This window comes from Dipodomys spectabilis, unplaced genomic scaffold, assembly GCF_019054845.1.
Source record: "Dipodomys spectabilis isolate Male_0828 unplaced genomic scaffold, ASM1905484v1 ptg000288l, whole genome shotgun sequence".
Lineage (NCBI taxonomy): Eukaryota > Metazoa > Chordata > Mammalia > Rodentia > Heteromyidae > Dipodomys > Dipodomys spectabilis.
Genome location: NW_024870965.1, coordinates 3,440,050 through 3,458,222, shown reverse-complemented (window position 1 = coordinate 3,458,222; position 18,173 = coordinate 3,440,050). Strand labels below are relative to the sequence as shown.

The 18,173-nt window shown below is 38.5% G+C and overlaps 1 protein-coding gene across 1 annotated transcript in view; it reads right to left on the bottom strand.

The window, feature by feature from the left end:
• Kcnt2 (potassium sodium-activated channel subfamily T member 2) overlaps window positions 1-18,173 on the bottom strand; it is a 263,490-nt gene that overhangs the window by 73,747 nt on the left and 171,570 nt on the right. The window contains exon 16 of the mRNA XM_042701224.1: window positions 7,308-7,416. Coding sequence (XP_042557158.1) covers window positions 7,308-7,416 — 109 coding nt within the window. The remainder of the gene's footprint in view (window positions 1-7,307; window positions 7,417-18,173) is intronic.

Sequence of the window (18,173 nt, the reverse complement as noted above, 5' to 3'; positions counted from 1 at the left end):
TCTCAGGGACATGAAAAGTAACTTTTTCCAATGCTTTCTACCAGCCACATTGGACATACATTCATACTTTTGTATTTATGTGTTGTAGGGAATGTAAAACAGTACAAATTCATATGGACACAGTCACACCTCAGAAATTGCCACATGGTTGAAAACCATGTGGCAAGGGAAAACAAATGAAATATAGGCTAGGGTTTTGGCTCAGGCTCTGAGTTAGAAAACAGAGGGATGGGTAGGGTTGGGAGAGGTGGGGAATGGTGATGTGGCACAGATCAAGATACAGTATTCACATGAACTGATGCGCTGATTTGAGCTGCCCCTGTATAACCACTTAAGAAAGCTTTAAAGATTAAAGAGGAGAATCTAAAAGCAAAATACTTTCTAGAAAATAGGCAAGTAATTTTACTTGTTAGAAACTACAATACAACTTTGGAAACTAAGGAAAAAACCATGAAGTATGTATTCTGATTGTTTTCTCCATTTTTAAAACAACAGTTATTTTGTAAACTATTGCAAAAAACAAAGAAGTTAAAATGATTTTGATAACTTGGTGAACAGTCTACTAGTGTGAAGCCCTCACTTGCTAATTGCATGATAATCAAAGAAGATATAAATATTAAGTGAAGGCACACGGGAGGGTATATAAACACATTTCTTGACTATTTTTGGAACTTTTCTGTAGGTGTAAAATTATTTAAATAGAAAGAAAGTAAAATATAATTCTTTAAAGGCATGTCATCAATCAAGATGCACTGTATTCATAAAATCATTTGTTGTGTGGTTAAGTCCTTTGTACAACTATTTAAAGATAATAGAAATATTAGAAAACCAATCTTAACCTGATATTTCTCAATTTCCTTTGTGTGTGTTATTTTGTTTTCTGGGAAGGGTGTCAGCACCCATCCACAACTGTTAATTTAGTCGTAGGACACAAATTTGGCAATGGTATAATATTACAGAACCACAATTTACACACCACACACAAATTGGTTCCATGGCATTTTGACATAACATTTTTCTACTGTGCTTTGCAGATTTTGCTAAAGTGTTATGCAATCTCTGGTGAAATAATTATTTGTGAAATCATAAAGTTCATTTAGCTTTTAATGCTTATCACAGAAATTTGAACATGACCACTTCTCCATAATTTTGAAATACTTTGCCTTTTGTTAACAATCTGATAAAACTTAGAAAACTAAGGGAAAAAAATCTATGAACTGGGTATTTTGATTTTTTCCTCCCATTTGTAAGATACTAACTACTTTGAAAAGATTAAACAAAACTTGATAATTAGTGCTTATAAGTTAATTTTCTTTTATCATAAGAGGGACACCACAGAAATTTCCAGAGCTGCTGTTTAATCCCATTGACAAAAATAATGTTTTTGTTCAGTAAGTTAATGAAGGGTTTCTCATGAAATAATTACTCCCAAAGAGTATATTTACAAAATTATAACTTTTTAAAATAGATTCTGCTAGAATATAAAAGCTACTTATGTCTACTTATTTTCAGTGTATTCTCATGGAACACAGCACTGGTTCCCATAGATTAATGCTTTAAATTGTCTTTCAGTAGTTGTACAAAGGATTTTCAATTTAACATGTCAGTTTATGAGTACAAGTTATATTGAATAGTGTCACCCTTTCCAACATTTCCCCCTATATCTCTCTCAATCCTATCCAGACATATTTTTTATTCACTTAGAGTACTTGACATATATATCAATATCAAACCCATTAGAATCCAAAGTGTTCTTGTCTTGGTGATGTAAAATAACACTGTTTCTGTGTACTTTTGTAATAGTGTGTTATTATCTGAATCTACTAACAACTTTTAAAAATCTGCATTTCTTCTACATTTTCAAATAATCTTCATGTCATATAAATCTTAAATAATCCTCTTATGTATATCCTTACCATTCATTTTCTCTACATAAGCTTGTGTGTGTGCATGTTGATCTGTGAGTGTGTGTGAGAGAGATTAAGTGTGTGTGTACACATGTGCATTTGTACATGTGGGCATGCTGATCCTGGGGCTTGAACTCCAGGCCTAGGCGCTATCTCTGAACTTTTTTACTCAAGGCTAGCACTCTACTACTTGAGCCACAGCTCCAGTTTCAGCTTTTTAGTGGTTAATTGGAGGTAAGAGGCTCATGACTTTCCTGCCCAGGCTGACTTTGAACTGAGATGTTCAGATCTCAGTCTCCTGAGGAGCGAGGATTACAGGCATTAGCCCTTGGATCCTAGTTTCTGAGTAAATTTTAAATGTTTACAAGAAACATGTATGTTTCAAGGAAACTAATGATTTTCACCTTTCCTTTAACTCAGTGCTCTTCTCTACAAATCTTGGGACTAAATGTTTGACCCCTAGATAATGAAAAGGCACAACACTGTAGGTCTCTCCCTCATCTTCTTCAAAATATATTTCATTCTAATTTTTGTAAAACCTACTACAGTGACTCCAAAGAGTGGACATGGAGAAGATACATATCATGACTTTCTTTTTGGTTCTAGGGGCTGAACTCTGGGCCTGGGCGCTGTCCCTCCGCTCTTCAGCTCAAGGCTAGCACTCTACCACTTGAGCCACAGCAAACTTGAAAATCTATTGCTATCTATATGCTTAATAATAACATCAGCCCAAAAATATCCAAATAAAGTAGCAGCTAACATGTATTCTTGTGCTGTGCTGATAGTTACCATATTTTGGCATGGGTCCCCCAAATATTCTGATTTACATATAAATATATGTGGAGAAAGGGATGTCTCTCACTTTGTTTCACCCCATACATAAGGTTGTAAGTGTCTCCCGTTTCCCTCCAACCTGTCCAATGAGACAGCAAATTGCATGATTGACTTTGATGCAGAGAATCTGGCTGCACAACAAAACTGAACCTGTTATGACCACAGCATTACATGAGCCTCAGTGAGTCCATTGGCTGACTTCCTCCAGCTTCTGACTTGAGGTATTATTCACACGTTGATGGCAATCGCTCACACTTTACTTACATCTTCAGTACAGCTCTAACTCTAGATCACATACCAAGCAAAAACTGAATGTTCTAATGTGTAAAATCTTCCTTATGTTCTACAGTAGTATACAGAATTACAGCATAATTGCAGCAATTCTGATTGTGCAGTCCAAATAAACACTGCTCTCTTTCCATTTCACCCCACATGCAATCAGCCCAAGAGATCTCCATAACGCCTCTTAAATACTTCTAGAATCTGAGCAATGTTCATCTTTTTTCACAGAAAATACTCTAACTTGAATTATTAGGATAGTCTTACTTTGTAGTCCACTTAAAGAGAGAGAGAGAGAGAGAGAGAGAGAGAGAGAAAGGAGAGAGAGAAACCATTCCTATTATAAGAATAGCCGATATCTGATCTAGAATGATAGCTGACACCTTTCTAACAGCATAGAATTCCTATAAAATCAGGTACCATGTTTTACGTGGCATTTAGAAAAACAGTATAAGCCAGACACTGGTGGTTCACTCCTATAAAACTAACTACGCAGGAGGCTGAGATCAGAGGATCTTAGTTCAAAGCCAGCCAGTCACGAGGGGAGAAAGGTGAGTCTTTGAAGAACAAAATGAACCCCCAGTGAACAACAGAAACACGCGTGTGTGAGGCGCGTGTGTGAGGCTGCTCATCGTTGGAGCTCGTCTAGGACTGAAAGACACGTAGAATTGCATAGGGAAAGAAAATGGACCGGTAGAGGAGAGCTACCAGGGAGGCTAGGCTAGCATACTGTCAGACTGTACTGACAGACTCCAAACTCAAGACAGATTTGAAAAAAAATGCATGTGGGCCTATTAATATTGCTTATCCCTTTTAGACAAGCTGAAGGTTGGCGATTCACCCTTAGCGTGTGAGTCTGTCTGTCCGCATGCACAAGGCAGGGCAGAGTCGGGAGGGACCTGGGCAGGGATGAAGCTGTGTGTACTGGAACAGAACCCAGAGCTCCATGATTACTGTGCTCCCAAGGCAGGTCTGTCACTTACAGGGGTGGCCTCTGGCTATCCAAGGACTGCTGTTAGTCTATCTCATTTCTGAATTAATGTTTATCATTTTCTTCAAATAACTACACACTCTGCTTCAAAATGCATCTTAAAAATTGTTTATTGCTAGGGTTGTTGACTTTATAACATATCTTTTATTTACTCTGTATCAGTCATAAGGTACCCAGGGCCCGGGACTATCAATTCTCATACATAATTATTTATTGTAGAGTGGAGTGGTAACATCATCTTATTGCTTTAAAAGAAAGATTTTTAATACTATTTCATTGCTTTGTTAATTAGCAATCTTCTAACGCTTGCATAGAACAACACCCAGACTCGTCAGCACTATTCCCCATTACACGACTTAATTCAGTTTCCAAGTTTGTTCTCTTATTATTAAATCGATAGATTGGAGCTTTTGAAATTTCTACTGGCACTCAAAGGTAAAAGTACAAACATTCTGTTCATGACGGAATCTTGACTATCTATTCAATTAATGCATAACAGAAAAGCTTTGATTAAAAAAATAACTTGAGAGCCAGGCACCAGTGGCTCACAACAGTAACCAAACTACTGAGCTACTGAGAAGACTAAGAAGTGAAGACCTCAGTTCAAAGCCAGCCTAGGCAGGAAAGTTCCTGAGACTCTTATCTCTAATTAGCTGGAAGTGGAGCTGTAGCCCAAGTGATAAAGTGCTAGTCTTGAGCAAAAGAGCTCAGAGACAGTGCCCTAGGACTGGCACCAGGACTGGCTTGTGCGCACACACGTGTGGGCATGCACACGCACATTTATTTTGGTCAAATAACATACTTAAAGAAGTACGTTAGAAATGTTAAATTAAATGGTCTGTTTGGCTGGTTATTTGTATTCCAGTGACAGTTTACCTCCGACAAGGTATTTGTAATATATAACTATCATAACTCAATAATCAAAGATAAACATAGGCAAAGGATCTGAGTATGTTTTTATTCAAGAAGACACAGAATTATATCTTCTTTTTGGACCAACAGATAACATGGCTACTGTGACTGGGAACCCAATACATTATTGTTAAAAATTTAATATTGCAGCCCATCTGAACAATGCTCTAAGTCCCTAAGGAAAGGATTACAGAGTGATCATATGATCAACCTCTCCTGCTCTTAGGTACGTATACCCAAGAACACCAAAAGCATACATCCACGCAACAACTTTTACACAAATGCGAATGCCTGCATTCTCCATGTGAAAAACAACCTGTATACCCAGTAGCAATGGCGAAGAATGAAATGTGATATATCCCATCATTGGCCAATAATCAGCATGAAAATGAGTATAGTACAAAGCATATTAAGTCACCCTTTGCACGTGTGTGTCAAGCCAGAGATACCAGACCAAACAAACACAGCATTTTGTGACTCCATTTAGAGAAAATGTACCAAACGGGTGAATCTATAAGAATAGACAGAGTTGGTAGAGCGCGAGTCTTGAGCTGAAGAGCTGAGGGACAGTGCCCAAGCCCAGAGTTCAGGCCTCACGATTGGACCCAAACAAAAAAAAAAAAAAAAATAGGCAGAGTTTTGTAACTGCCCAGGTCGCAGAGAATAAGGCAGTGTGTTTGCAGTGTGGCTGTCCATGGCTTGATTTCTTCGTGGTGCTCTGCAGCTAAGAAGTGGTAATACGCGTTTTCCCTAGTAGATGGCTTGTGAATCAAATCTCAAGCTTTAACAATGAAAGTAATAGTGGACTACAAAAATCATTGTGAGCTAGTTGTGAAATAATTTTTCAGGTTAATCCTTTGAAAGACAATTTCCTTTTCAACTTATCTCAGGTACAAGTTTTTATCCGGGCAATGTTCAATGTCAATAAATATTATTTACTAAGGGTTATATAGTTTAACTTGAATCTGAATTATGAGCTGCATTAAATAAAAATCAATGGCCTGGTGGTATAAGTTGAATGCACAACAGTGAATTGGACTAGATGTTTGGCATCGAAGTTAACTCATTAAATTATGAAGATGCATGGAAAATTATGAACACACATGGTGAGTTCTCCATTCTGTCAGCTGGCATGTAAATGAATTGTAATAGTTTAATTGCATCAAAAGTCTGAGTATTGCTTTAAATAAACAATTTCATTCATGTTCCTGTTGCATCCTTCCCATTGAACAGATTAAATTTTTGTGAATGTACAGAATCAAAATACCTCCATTAAGAACTAGAGAAACTCACTCTTGAGAAATCCTTACCATCTCTACCGAAGAGAAACTCAATTAGAAGTTAGAGTTTATGGTCTACTTTGAAATACCACTGGGCATCTACTGGTTTTATATTAGCCATTCAGTCTACCTTATGTAAATCCCAAGAAAGAATTTTGCTTGTCCAGGATTTGTATTCAAGTTCACTTAATACTTCTCACCAATTAACTTTCAGAATTTAAATGATTGTGCATGCATGTTCACAGTCATATGTACTTAGAAATTCAACATTTTATCTACAGTCTCAAGTTAGGAATCTGAGAAAGTATGACATGTGGTGAAATATTTGTCTCTTTAAGTAAGAGCAGTTACTAAGTTCACTCCCTAATATTTCCTTGGCCATCAAAGTTAAAAAATAAAAAGGCTGCATTTCATGAAACTCATTAAAGTAATTAAAAGCAAAAGATGTTTCTGATAATATTGCTTTGTCTCATCTATGTTGAAATGCATGTTTAAAAAAATCACAAAACTAATTTTTGAGCTTAATCACATCCTAAAGCTTTAAAATAAAAACTTACCTGAGGAAAATACTTTTTGTTGTCAGTCATGGGGCATGAACTCTGGGCCTGGACACTGTCCCTCAGCTCTTCAGCTCAAGGCTAGAGCTCTACCACTTGAGCCACAGACTTTCCTGCCTGGGCTGGCTTTGAACTGAGGTCCTCAGATCTCAGCCTCCTGAGTAGCTAGGATGACAGGTGAGTAGCTAGGATGACAGGCATGAGCCACCAGCACCCAGCTAGAAAATACTGTTTCTGTGATCTTAGATCAGTGATGGTCAGGATCTTGTTTTTAAAATTATATGTGTCTTTTTTAATATTAATGGTGAAAAATAGTAACCATGATATAACTCTAAGCTGAAGAAATGACAGAATTTATCATGTAACAAGTTATCTCAAAGAGAGGTGAAATAGGACAGCAAGTAATGGCCAGCTTTCTCCTCTAGACTCCTTTTAACACACAGTATGCACTGGTGGAAGATAGCACACAAATGAAAATAATAAGCACACATCACATAATTGTACTTACGTTTATATAATTTATCTCGGAGGAAAAAAATATACTTACTGCCCTCTCGAGGTATGAACCAGTAGTGTAATAAGCGTAGATGTGGCTGGACATACACAGTTTAAAGCTAACATGGCGTATTTAAACTCTTCTTCACAAACAACATGATCTGTTTGAGATAAAATGGGCCAATTAGAATGGTTTGCCATGGGAAAGGATGATATTGAGATAAGACATAATGAATGAGTTACAGAATTCTCCATTGAAGCATACTTGGTTTAGAGATGGTTTTACGTTTGTAAGAAGAAACTGTCAAATGACTGGGTTGGGGAAGGAACGGGGGTCGTCTCCTAATTCTCCCTATAACATGAGGATACTTAAATACTAGATTTTCCTCCACCCCAGCCCCGCAAGGAAAACATTCTGCTTTCTTTAGTCCTGTCCATTCTAAGGTAGGAAATCCAATGGTATTGACTTTCTAAAAGCATAACCACGTAGCCTACACCTTCATAATTATTCAAAGTCATGTTCGACCACATTGGCCTAGTCTAGAGATAAGAGGGTTCATCTTATGAAAAAACTGTCACTAATCAACAAAAAAAAATGCCAAAAAAACTGAAATTGAAGCCTAGTCTAGAGATAAGAGGGTTCATCTTATGAAAAAACTGTCACTAATTAACAAAAAAAATGCCAAAAAAAACTGAAATTGGAAGCACGCTTTCCTCTGAAGGACTGAGCTTCACGAACGCCACGTATGACGAGGTCCAGCCAGGAAAGATAATGCATACTGACTCCATGCACTAGAAATGCACTAGAATGTGCCAAGCTAACGGCAGGTAGGGGTGCGGGCTCCACCGGCAGGGGCCAGAGCCCACGGCTCACGGGGGGAGGATCAAATGGGAGAGAGAACTCAAGCTGTCAGCCCTGGATTTCCACACACATCATCTTCAGAGAAGAGAATAAAGACTTGTTTATGTTGAAAGCAGCAATGAAAGCCTCCTTTCCCAATGGGGACAATTATGGCTGGTATTAGAAATAAAGGCACTGTTAAAATTCGAAGAAAAACCCATTATCTTAGGTAGAAAATAGCAGTTTGGGCTACAGTAAGCAATGGAAGATTGGAGTTGCCAGTGAGAGAGATCTAGAAAACAATAACAAACACCACACACTTTAAGATTCTGAAACACACACACACACACACACACACACACACACACACACAATGTTACTTGGGAAGAGGGTTAACAAATGCTCTGAATAAATTTTGACCATATTCTTATTTTATGTAATAATTAGCACATGAAAGACCCCATGGTGTTTTTTTCCTTTATTTAAGGGCTGTATTGTTTTAATTTTCTCATTCACATTTTATGGAAGAAATTATACTCAGGATTTATGCTCAAATAAAATAAATTAATATTGAATGAGTATTAGGATCTCCTTTTTCTTTTTTTCTCTCTCTCTCACGCACATGCATATACACACATCCACATTTCTGCTTGTCAATATATCATACAATCATGAAAGAAAATTTAAAAATACATAGCCATCCCATCTAGTGCTTTGCAGGAAAAGCAAGCAAATGAAGTGTACTGAATTTTAAAAGAGCAGTGCATTCAAGCTAGCATTTCAATATTTCTCAAAATAATTGTAGAATGTGTGTGCCTCATCTGTGAACATAATGCAACAAAGCTGCTGAGCAGAATGCTCTTCCTTGCGACTCCCATGCTAGGATTCCACAGGGGACTCAGAAGTTTCAACCCCAAAATTGGAACATACAATCTGAGAAAAAATATGTACATTTATCATAACACAACATAAGGCAGATCTTTGTAACAGCACATTTGGAAGGCTAATTACAACATATAGAATACCACACGGAATTATTAACTTTCTCTCCCAGTAATGCACAGAACATATTTCTTACACGGCGGATATGAATGAATGCAGATGTGTGACCTTAGTAAAAGTTCTGTTTGATTTTCCTTCAATAGCTAAAAGAAAAATAGTGGCTCCCTTCATTTTCTTTCTGGCGCTATACATCTGAATTTGAAAGTGGATAGTTTGGGGAGAATTATATCTCCCTGGAGATTTTTTTTAGTTTCTTGGTTATCTTTCTGTAGTTCCACAAAAGTGGTTCAGTTCCACCTCTGAGTACAGCGCCTCTTGATAAGTGTCACCTGTCCATCTTTCTCCCCATCTGTCCCACCTCACCCATCTCCAAAAGTTACCTGGCTCCATTGTCACACATGCGCATTGAATGTGACTAATTAAAAAAATGTACTAATGCAAGCAGCAGGAACTAGAAGGGCAGAAAAGACAAATCTACTTCAGGCAGCTATTCTTGGATTTACAAGTCTTTTATTCTCCTTTAGGTAAAGATTTTGTAGGCTCTATTGGCCCTTCAATCAAAAGGCACTTACATACACTATCATTAGAGTTAGTAATTTTCCATGGGAATGCAAAATAGTCTTTTCACTATTTCACATAGTCAGGTTCTGAATTACTTAGGGCCACAAGTACTGTATAAATTAAAAGTTTAAGATACTTTGGTTAGTATTTATTATCCATATCAGCTTCAATTCTTTGCACAGTTTGGGGTTTGTCTGCTTCCTTTTGCTCTAATTCTTTTGGGTACTCATACTTGATCCTTTATATATTAACAAACACATCTCATTATTTTGCTTCTCATTGTTCTACATGTTATAATTCAGATAGCACAAGTTACATGTATGAATAGTTCTATTTACTCTGAATTACATTCCAAAATATTAAGAGATGTGCTGTAAAAAGAAGGCAATATATCAATAGAATAAAGATTGTTAAGAAATTCCTTGTTAAATTAAAGGTAAAAATCACCAGACTTCATTTGAAAAAGTCTAGTTGGAGTCAGATGGGCAAATAAAAATATTTTATGACAAACAAAAGTTAAAATAAGTTATCTCCATTAAACCAGCATTACAGAAGACTGTTAAAGATAACCTTCACACTCAAAAAGAATATATAAATTTGAAAAAAGGGAAGAAAATAGGAAAGAATTTAACATTAAAAATTTTTTAATGGCATGAACTACTACACACCTTTTGATTTTAACACCCGGTATCAATGAACTAGTTCCCAAATTAAAAGGCAAGTTGGATCAAAAGGCAAGACCTGACCATATGTTGTCTACAAAAAACCTCATCTGTTTGACAAAAACAAATATTGGCTCATGATAAAAGGCTGTAGAAAAGCTCTGCCCAGCGACTGGATCATGGAAACAGGCAGGAGTGGCTCTTTCTCCTTACCAATGTGGTAAAACTTGAACTAACACTTTACAGAGACAAAAGTTACTTCATATCAAGAACATGAATTCTCCATGGAGAAAATGGATCTTAGACCTAAAATACAATCTCCTAGGTGAACAGACAGAAGTGCACCATCTTATATACACGACCAACTAGACTGAAGTGGTCTACGTACTGTAAACCCTATGAACACCTAGCAGATAGTTTCAGAGCATGAATATTGGACAGCTGAAAGGCTTGTGAAAAGGGAGGCAGTGGATGAATGGAAGCGAAAATGGTGGATGAATGCACAATAATATTTAATGTACATCGGTGAGAAAGGAAATGGAAAACCTGCTATGATGGATGAGGGAGGAGGTGAGTAGTGTTTAGGGTTGGAGGGAGAATGATAGAAAGAAGGAAGGATCTGACCAAGAGTTACTCACTGTACACATTAATGGACATGTCAAATTGTAACCCTTTTGTACAACCATTTGTAGGTTAAAAACAAATTTAAATATATTAAATCCCCATGGGTAGCAGAAAAACTAAAAGGAGTCATGATAGAAAATCCAACTGAATAACAATATTGATTATATATAATATATAACATATGTTATAATAGTATGCAACAAATATATAGAGATAGTATATGACAAAGATCTGAAACATAAGCTACAAATTTAGATTGGATTCTGTCTCTAGATTTCCCTATCACATCTAAATACTTCATTCCTTTAAGTACCTTTTTTCATATTCATTTCTAATCCTTAACCTACACTATAAAAACTTAAAATAGCAAGGCTGGGGGATCTAGCTCATGGTAGAATATTGGGAATACATGCAAGGCCTTGGGCTTGATCCTCATGGACTATAAACCAACAAAAACCCTGAAACTGTTCATTCCCCAATGCCCTCCAATAGCCAGAGCTCATCAATCAATAACACCATCAACAACCCTCCCTGGAAACCTCTCTAAAAGTTTCCAGTCTGCAGACATAATTCCCAAAGATCAAATACCAAATTTTACAATAATTTATTTACTCATTTTTATTAGCACGCATTAGTCATTTTCATTTTGACCTGTCCATAAAATACATCAAAGGAGTAATCTGATCTTAAAAACAGCACTATTTCTCATCTTGATGTGTGAGTCTTTATACTAAGTAGAAAAAAATAAATAAAAGATTAAACTCTTCCATGGCTGTTCTATGCAGGGACTTGCTTCCAAAGAATTTATGTCAAGTCAAGCTCGTATTTTTCTACCAACAAGGATACACATATGCTTTCATTTTTCAGCAGGTTTTATTTTTTTGGGGGGGGGGGTGGATTGGAATTGATGCAAAGGATCATGAACTGTGACTCAAACTCAGCTTCTCACCTAAGCGGATAAAATGATTCCTAATGCATCTTTGTGTTTTCCACCTACAGCACTCCAAAAACAGTGCTGCCCCACTAACCACGGGTGGTTTTAATAAATTAAAATTGAAGACAAATAGACATTCATTCCCTCCATCAGCCTGGCCACAATTGAAGCCACCACTGTGGCTTATGCTACAATACTGGACTGGGTTCGATGTTTCCATCATCACTAACCACTCCTTTGCCCAGTAAGTGGAGTCACTCTCAGCCAAGTGAATTTAAAAAGCCCTAAAACATTCAGGACACACTCTGGAGTCCATAAACACATCATTTCTAGAGAGTCAGGATTGGAGAAAGGCTTGTTACCAAAATATACCACCCTTTCCTGTGCACTATTTCAGACCTGCAGCTGCAAAAAAATTCTCACAGGTAATTACAAAAGAAAACAAAGACTGCGTGGACAAACGCTGGCTCACAAGTGGGTATACATATTGAAGATTATGAGACTCATGCTTTTCTTCCTGTAGCTCTACTTTTCTAAGTGTAATCAATGTGATCAGGGAGGGGGGTTAGCGTCTGGAAGCTTCAGATACTCCTCTCCCTGTGTGCTGCTTCATTTCCATGAGTCGTGTTAAAATGTTTGGAAGTCAATGCTAAGAAGACAAGAGAGGTAGATTGGACTAGGTGCGACTTCCGACAAGCAAGTTTAATCAATAGAGAGGTACGAATCGATCACTTTAGCAAACATAGAATCTTTTTACTCCAGCAGGCCCTTGCTTGCCATCAGAAATCTATGCAAGGGTCTAGAAATCTGGACACCTGCAGAGCTGGATAAAAATCAGATGAACTGAATCTAAGTAGCAGGAGGTGATGCTTCCTTTCCAAGCCTGCACTGGGGCCTCCTCTTCCCTTCCTACTTAAGACCTTTCAGCCACACTAATAGGCCTGAGGTGTGGCGGGGAGCAACTCAAAGCACTGTGCTCTCTTCCCACCCAAATATGATATGCTAGACAACCCAAGACTCCTTGGAGGGCACAAAAGCCCTAAGATACACAGGGTTTAGGACAGTCCTTAGCAAATCACTTGGAGTGCAGTTACAGACACTCTGAGAAGATTGCACAGACTACACTCAGCTTCCACTTCAGTTGTATCTACAGCAAACCTATAATGGAGGCCATGCAAATGAACAGACCAAGAAGTCCCTTCCCACATGCAGAGTGGGCTTCATTTAAGAAACTGCAACCCTGCTCCAGGGTCTCTCCATCCGCGGGCGGCAGGCCCTGCTATGAGCCGCGGTGGCTGAGTCACGGTCCTCCCTGTCACGTTGTCTAGGTGAGCGAGCTCTGCGCTCTGTGTGCCCAGGAATGGTTCTGGTAAGGAGCAAGTGGAGTCATCTTTATGGTTTACTTTAGTGGGGGGCGGGGGGGGTCACATTCACCAGACACCTGCAGTTCCAGCTGGCTGCATTGCTTGTTTGTTTTTTTCTTTCTGTTGGTCCTAGGGCTTGAACTCAGGGCCTGGGAGCTGTCCCTGAACTTTTTCTCTCAAAGCTAGTGCTCTTCCACTTGGAGCCACAGCACCACATCCAGTTTTCTGGTGGTTCACTGAAGTTAAGAGTCTCACGGACTTTCCTGCCCAGGCTGACTTTCAACTGCGATCCTCAGATCTCAGCCTCCTGAGTAGCTAGGATGACAGGCATGAGCCACCGATGCCCAGCTCCAGCTGCATTTCTTGATGGGGCTCTGGGGGTTATAGGGGAGTGATAAAAAAAAGTCTACAGATATTTTCATGAGCAAATACTGAACTGTGGCTGAAAGTACTACCATGTCCACTACCCTTTCCCCTTCCAGTCAGTAATGGAGACTCCTGCGCTTCCCTCCCCAACCCTTGTGCTGGCCATGTGGCTGCTGTTCTGGCAGAAATTACTTTTCCCAGCTTCCACTTAAATACTGTCATCACAGGATTGGATTGTGATGAGAGATGGGAAGGAATGAGCAACTTTTACTGTTTTTTTTAAAGATAAAGCCACTTTCTCCAAATGCATTTCTTCTTACTGCTGATACCATGGATGGGTCACAGCCCAGCTTTGATGATACAAACAAAGATAACTCGTTATCAAATAGAAAATCTGTCCAATTTGTTCTTAGGGCTTCTAGGGTGTTTTTTTCCTCTGTGGAAGAAAGCATTTCCTGTTCCCAGATTGCATATATTTAATCTCATGTTTCCTTCTTAACCTTTCAAAGTTTCTGGTTTGATTTGGGTTTGTTTCCCCCCTGTTATCATCTGATAATTCAAGACAGGAGATCAAGTAACGCTCAAACTGAACAGAACAGGACGCAGACATCTTTCTTTATTGCTCCAAACCCAACTTACTTCCCTCTCTGAATTATGAGCAGCACGGGCACTTAGCTTATAAGGTTGTGTGGAGGAACAAACTTCTGATCAGAATTCTAAACCAATGTTACGGTTCATCATAACCAGGAATTCATGAAAATCAAACGTGGATTTCAGTGAGCTACGTCGGAGCAGTGCCAATACTGTATTCTCAAAATGGAAGTGGCAAGCCAAGCTTGGTAGCTCATGCCTAGATTCCTGCAGGGTCAGAGGAGGACTGGGAGGCTGGTGTGGTTCAAGGCCAGGAGAGGCAGATGTTTATAACACGTCCATCGCAACCACAGCCACACCTCTGTGTGTCGTGGCACACATCTGTCATCCCTGCTCCAGCAGAAAGCATAAATAAGGGGATTGTAATAATCCAGGACAGTTTAAAAGCAAGACCCTGTTTAAAAATAACCAAAGCTAAAAGAGCCAGGGGCATAACTCAACTGGTAGAGAACCCGGCTAACAAAGTGCGAGACTGAGGACAAACCTTACTAGTGTCAATAAATAAATAAATTTGAAATGGGAGTGTCAAATAAAAATGGCCCACTGTTACACAGTTAAAACAGTCTACCATTTTTGGAAAATGGCTGAATGTTATATGATGTGTGTGGACAAGCACAGGAAGCCAGCCTGCCATGGCTTCCATATTCTAATGCCCCTCATGACCCTGTGGATCAGGGGCCAGGTCCCAGCTCCACAGGCTTGGAAGGAGGCAGAAGATTTAGGAGTCGGGCCTTGCGGGAGGTCTTTAGGTCATGGGGAAGGCAGCTTTGGAGGGAACCATGAGACACTCTTTGTGCTTTCTTTCTGTTTTGTTTCCTGGAGGTAGCATGAAAGGGTTTGCCAGGTGCTCTCACGAAGAAGTCCTTCTTCACCCACAGCCAGAGAGAGACAACGAGCCATGGGCCTGATACTTCTACAATGGTGCGACCCAACAATCCCTCTCTTTATCCACCTCCGCGAACACAAAGAGCTTGCCAAGGGGCTATGCTTATCCACTGACATGCGCAAGTTTTAAGCACCATCAGCATAAAAAAATAAATAGATCCATAGGCATGGAATAACAAGTACGTCCGTCCCTTTTGCTTCAAGGAAAATAAAAGGTCTCCTTATGTTTTAGTAAGTCAGAAAATGTTTTTCCATTGTCTGCGTTGTCATCGTATTTCCTAAGTTCTTGTGTGATCTGCCCTGCTAGAAGTCTCCCCGCACAGTTGCTAGGTAACGGCCTTTGGAAAGCAGGCAGCCATGCAACTAAACCAGTCCAGTCCTGGGCTTTTGATTTAAAGAAACCAGATGTCCTCTGGGAAAGATCTTATAAACCGGGTCAGTGTAAATAAGTTTTATCTTAAGAGTAAAAAGTTTGTTACATAAAGTGCCTGGAAATAGCGTGACTTTAATGTTCCTCATGTATCCTCTGCCTACTAGATTGTGTTTATATGCAAAAGCGATTGATTCTATGAAAAGGGTCTCTTTTTCTTACAGAACACATAGTGTCTAGCAATCAAGTGATTTTAATGTTGACCTCGTTGCTTCCAGTGATAAAAGTACCCATCTATGTGTGTGAGTGTTTGCTGTGTCTGTGTTTGTGTGTATGCATTTGTGTGGGAAGGGCCTGTGTATGAAGCATGTATTTGAGGTGGTTGTAGGGAGGTGTGTGTGTTTATGTATGAAGTGTTTGTATTTGTGTGGTGTGTGTTTGTGCGGGGAGTGTGTATTTGGGGTGTTTGTGGGTAGGTGTGTGTGTAAGTTGCTTGTATTTGTGTGGTATGTATATCTATGTGGGTAATGTGTGTTTGGGGAAGTGTGTGTGTGAGGTGTTTGTGTTTGGATAGTGTGTGTTTGTGTCAGGCGCTTGTATTTTTGTGGTGTGTGTGTGTGGGAAATGTGTGGTTTGTAATTGTGCATATCTGTGTAAAAACTGTGTGTTTGGAGTGTTTGTGGAAAGGTGTGTCTGTGTTTGCATGAGGTGTTTGTATTTGTGTGGCGTGGTTGTGTGAGAAGTGTGTGTTTAGGTGTTTATGAGAGCCACACACATTACAGATTTTGCCAACTCAAGATTTAGAAATCATTCAACTACTAACTGGCTAAAAATAGATCAAAGTAAACCTGTTAATGTCACTTAGTTTCACAAGATCTAAACAAAAGAATGCTTACTATGTAATATAGAATGCAAAAATATTCTGTAAATCAGAGGCATTTCATTTCAGTAATATTGTGCATAAAAAGCACATTTGCATTTTCATAACTGTTTAAACATTCATTTTAATGCTATAATTAATTGCTCCAAAGGAGATCCAACTTTCTGGTATTCTAGTGCAAAACAAATTTGAATTTATTTAACCCCTGCTTCATTTTTACTTCTTGGTAAGGCATAGTAGTAATAATAAATTTTTAAATTATTATTCTCCCAACTCTAATTTCTTTGGATTCTAACCAGAAGTATTCTTTCCTTATAGGTTATAATATTGCAAACTATGGTTGTTGAGGCTTCTTATTAGTAATATAGTAACAATAATACTTCAGCTTTATGCTAAATGATGCATGACATACATATGTGAGATTATAAACTTCACAAAAAGTTGTATGACACAAACTTTGGGGAAGAGTTTGTAGGTAAGTAATGAAATATTCTGAGGGGTAAATTACTTACCTAATTTATCATCTAATTAAATTCAAACTTTTTACCAAGAACTATACAAAGCCATACACTTTAAATTTGATTGACCAAGTCCAAATCAGTGAAAATATTTACCTCCTACCAGACAATGACGATAGTAGCTGTTAAGTTTGACTAATGGTTGAGAAAATAAAACCAGGAAGCTCCCCAAACAATCATCAGGAGAGAAAAAGCTGTGGAGAATTGTAGGCATGTTTGCTTTCCTCTTCAAGAACTCGTGCGCAGAAGCATGCACACACACATATATGCATGCATATGCATGCACATGCACACATGGTTGCATACACATTTGCACACACACACAAACCATGTGTGCACAGAGGTACACATGCACATGAACATGCACATGAGCATGAATGGTAGCTCCAGTAGAATATGTGAATGACTCATTCAAAGAGATTTGGAAAGACCTCTGGGAAAATTATTAGTTGCAAATAAATACTGTCTAAATGCTACAGAAGAAATAACCATTCGTCGGTGCTCAAAGAGGGCTGAAGGGACAACGTTGTCTACCGTGGACAACTAAGAGAAGCATCCAAGAAATGATGCTTACACTAAGATTTTAATGACAAGGATGGTAAGTTAATAAAAGGGTGACATGAGTCTACAGAGATAATCTCGGAATTGGAGAAGAGGATAGTTAGATCTCTCTGGAAATAAATCAGCAAAGATGAGATCTGAAGAGTAAACAAACAAACAAAAAGAAAAGAGAAATATTGCAATGCAAGTAATAAGACCATGAGATACAGGGTAGATATGGAAATAATCCCTTCAGCTCGGACAGGAAGAAAGCAGAAAGCCATGAATGTATGTAAAGGAAGAGTTGCAAAACAACTGTGTTAAGAGCATTTTCTAGAAAATGAGGTCAAATGTGAAAGAGTAACTGCCTGAGTAAGAGTCATTTGAACATGAGGATCTCGCCCTGTAGAATTTAAGTGTATAATTGTTGAATAGAAACAAATAGAGGACAAATACCAGAATATTAATGGAATGAAATGATGACAGTAGTGTTCTTAGTAGAAGAAGATGAAATTGAAGAAAGAGATCTTAACAATGATGTATTCATGCTTCCCGTGTGATCTGCGAGGAACTATCATATTCCTTGCTTTCTAACCTCCAGCCCACTGCAAACACATGCAGTTCAGCTCTAAGACTGGCACATAATTGGATAATACAACTCTCACCATGTGACTCACCAATGGTTTGATAACACCTGAGCTAGTCTGTATGGTTTCTAAA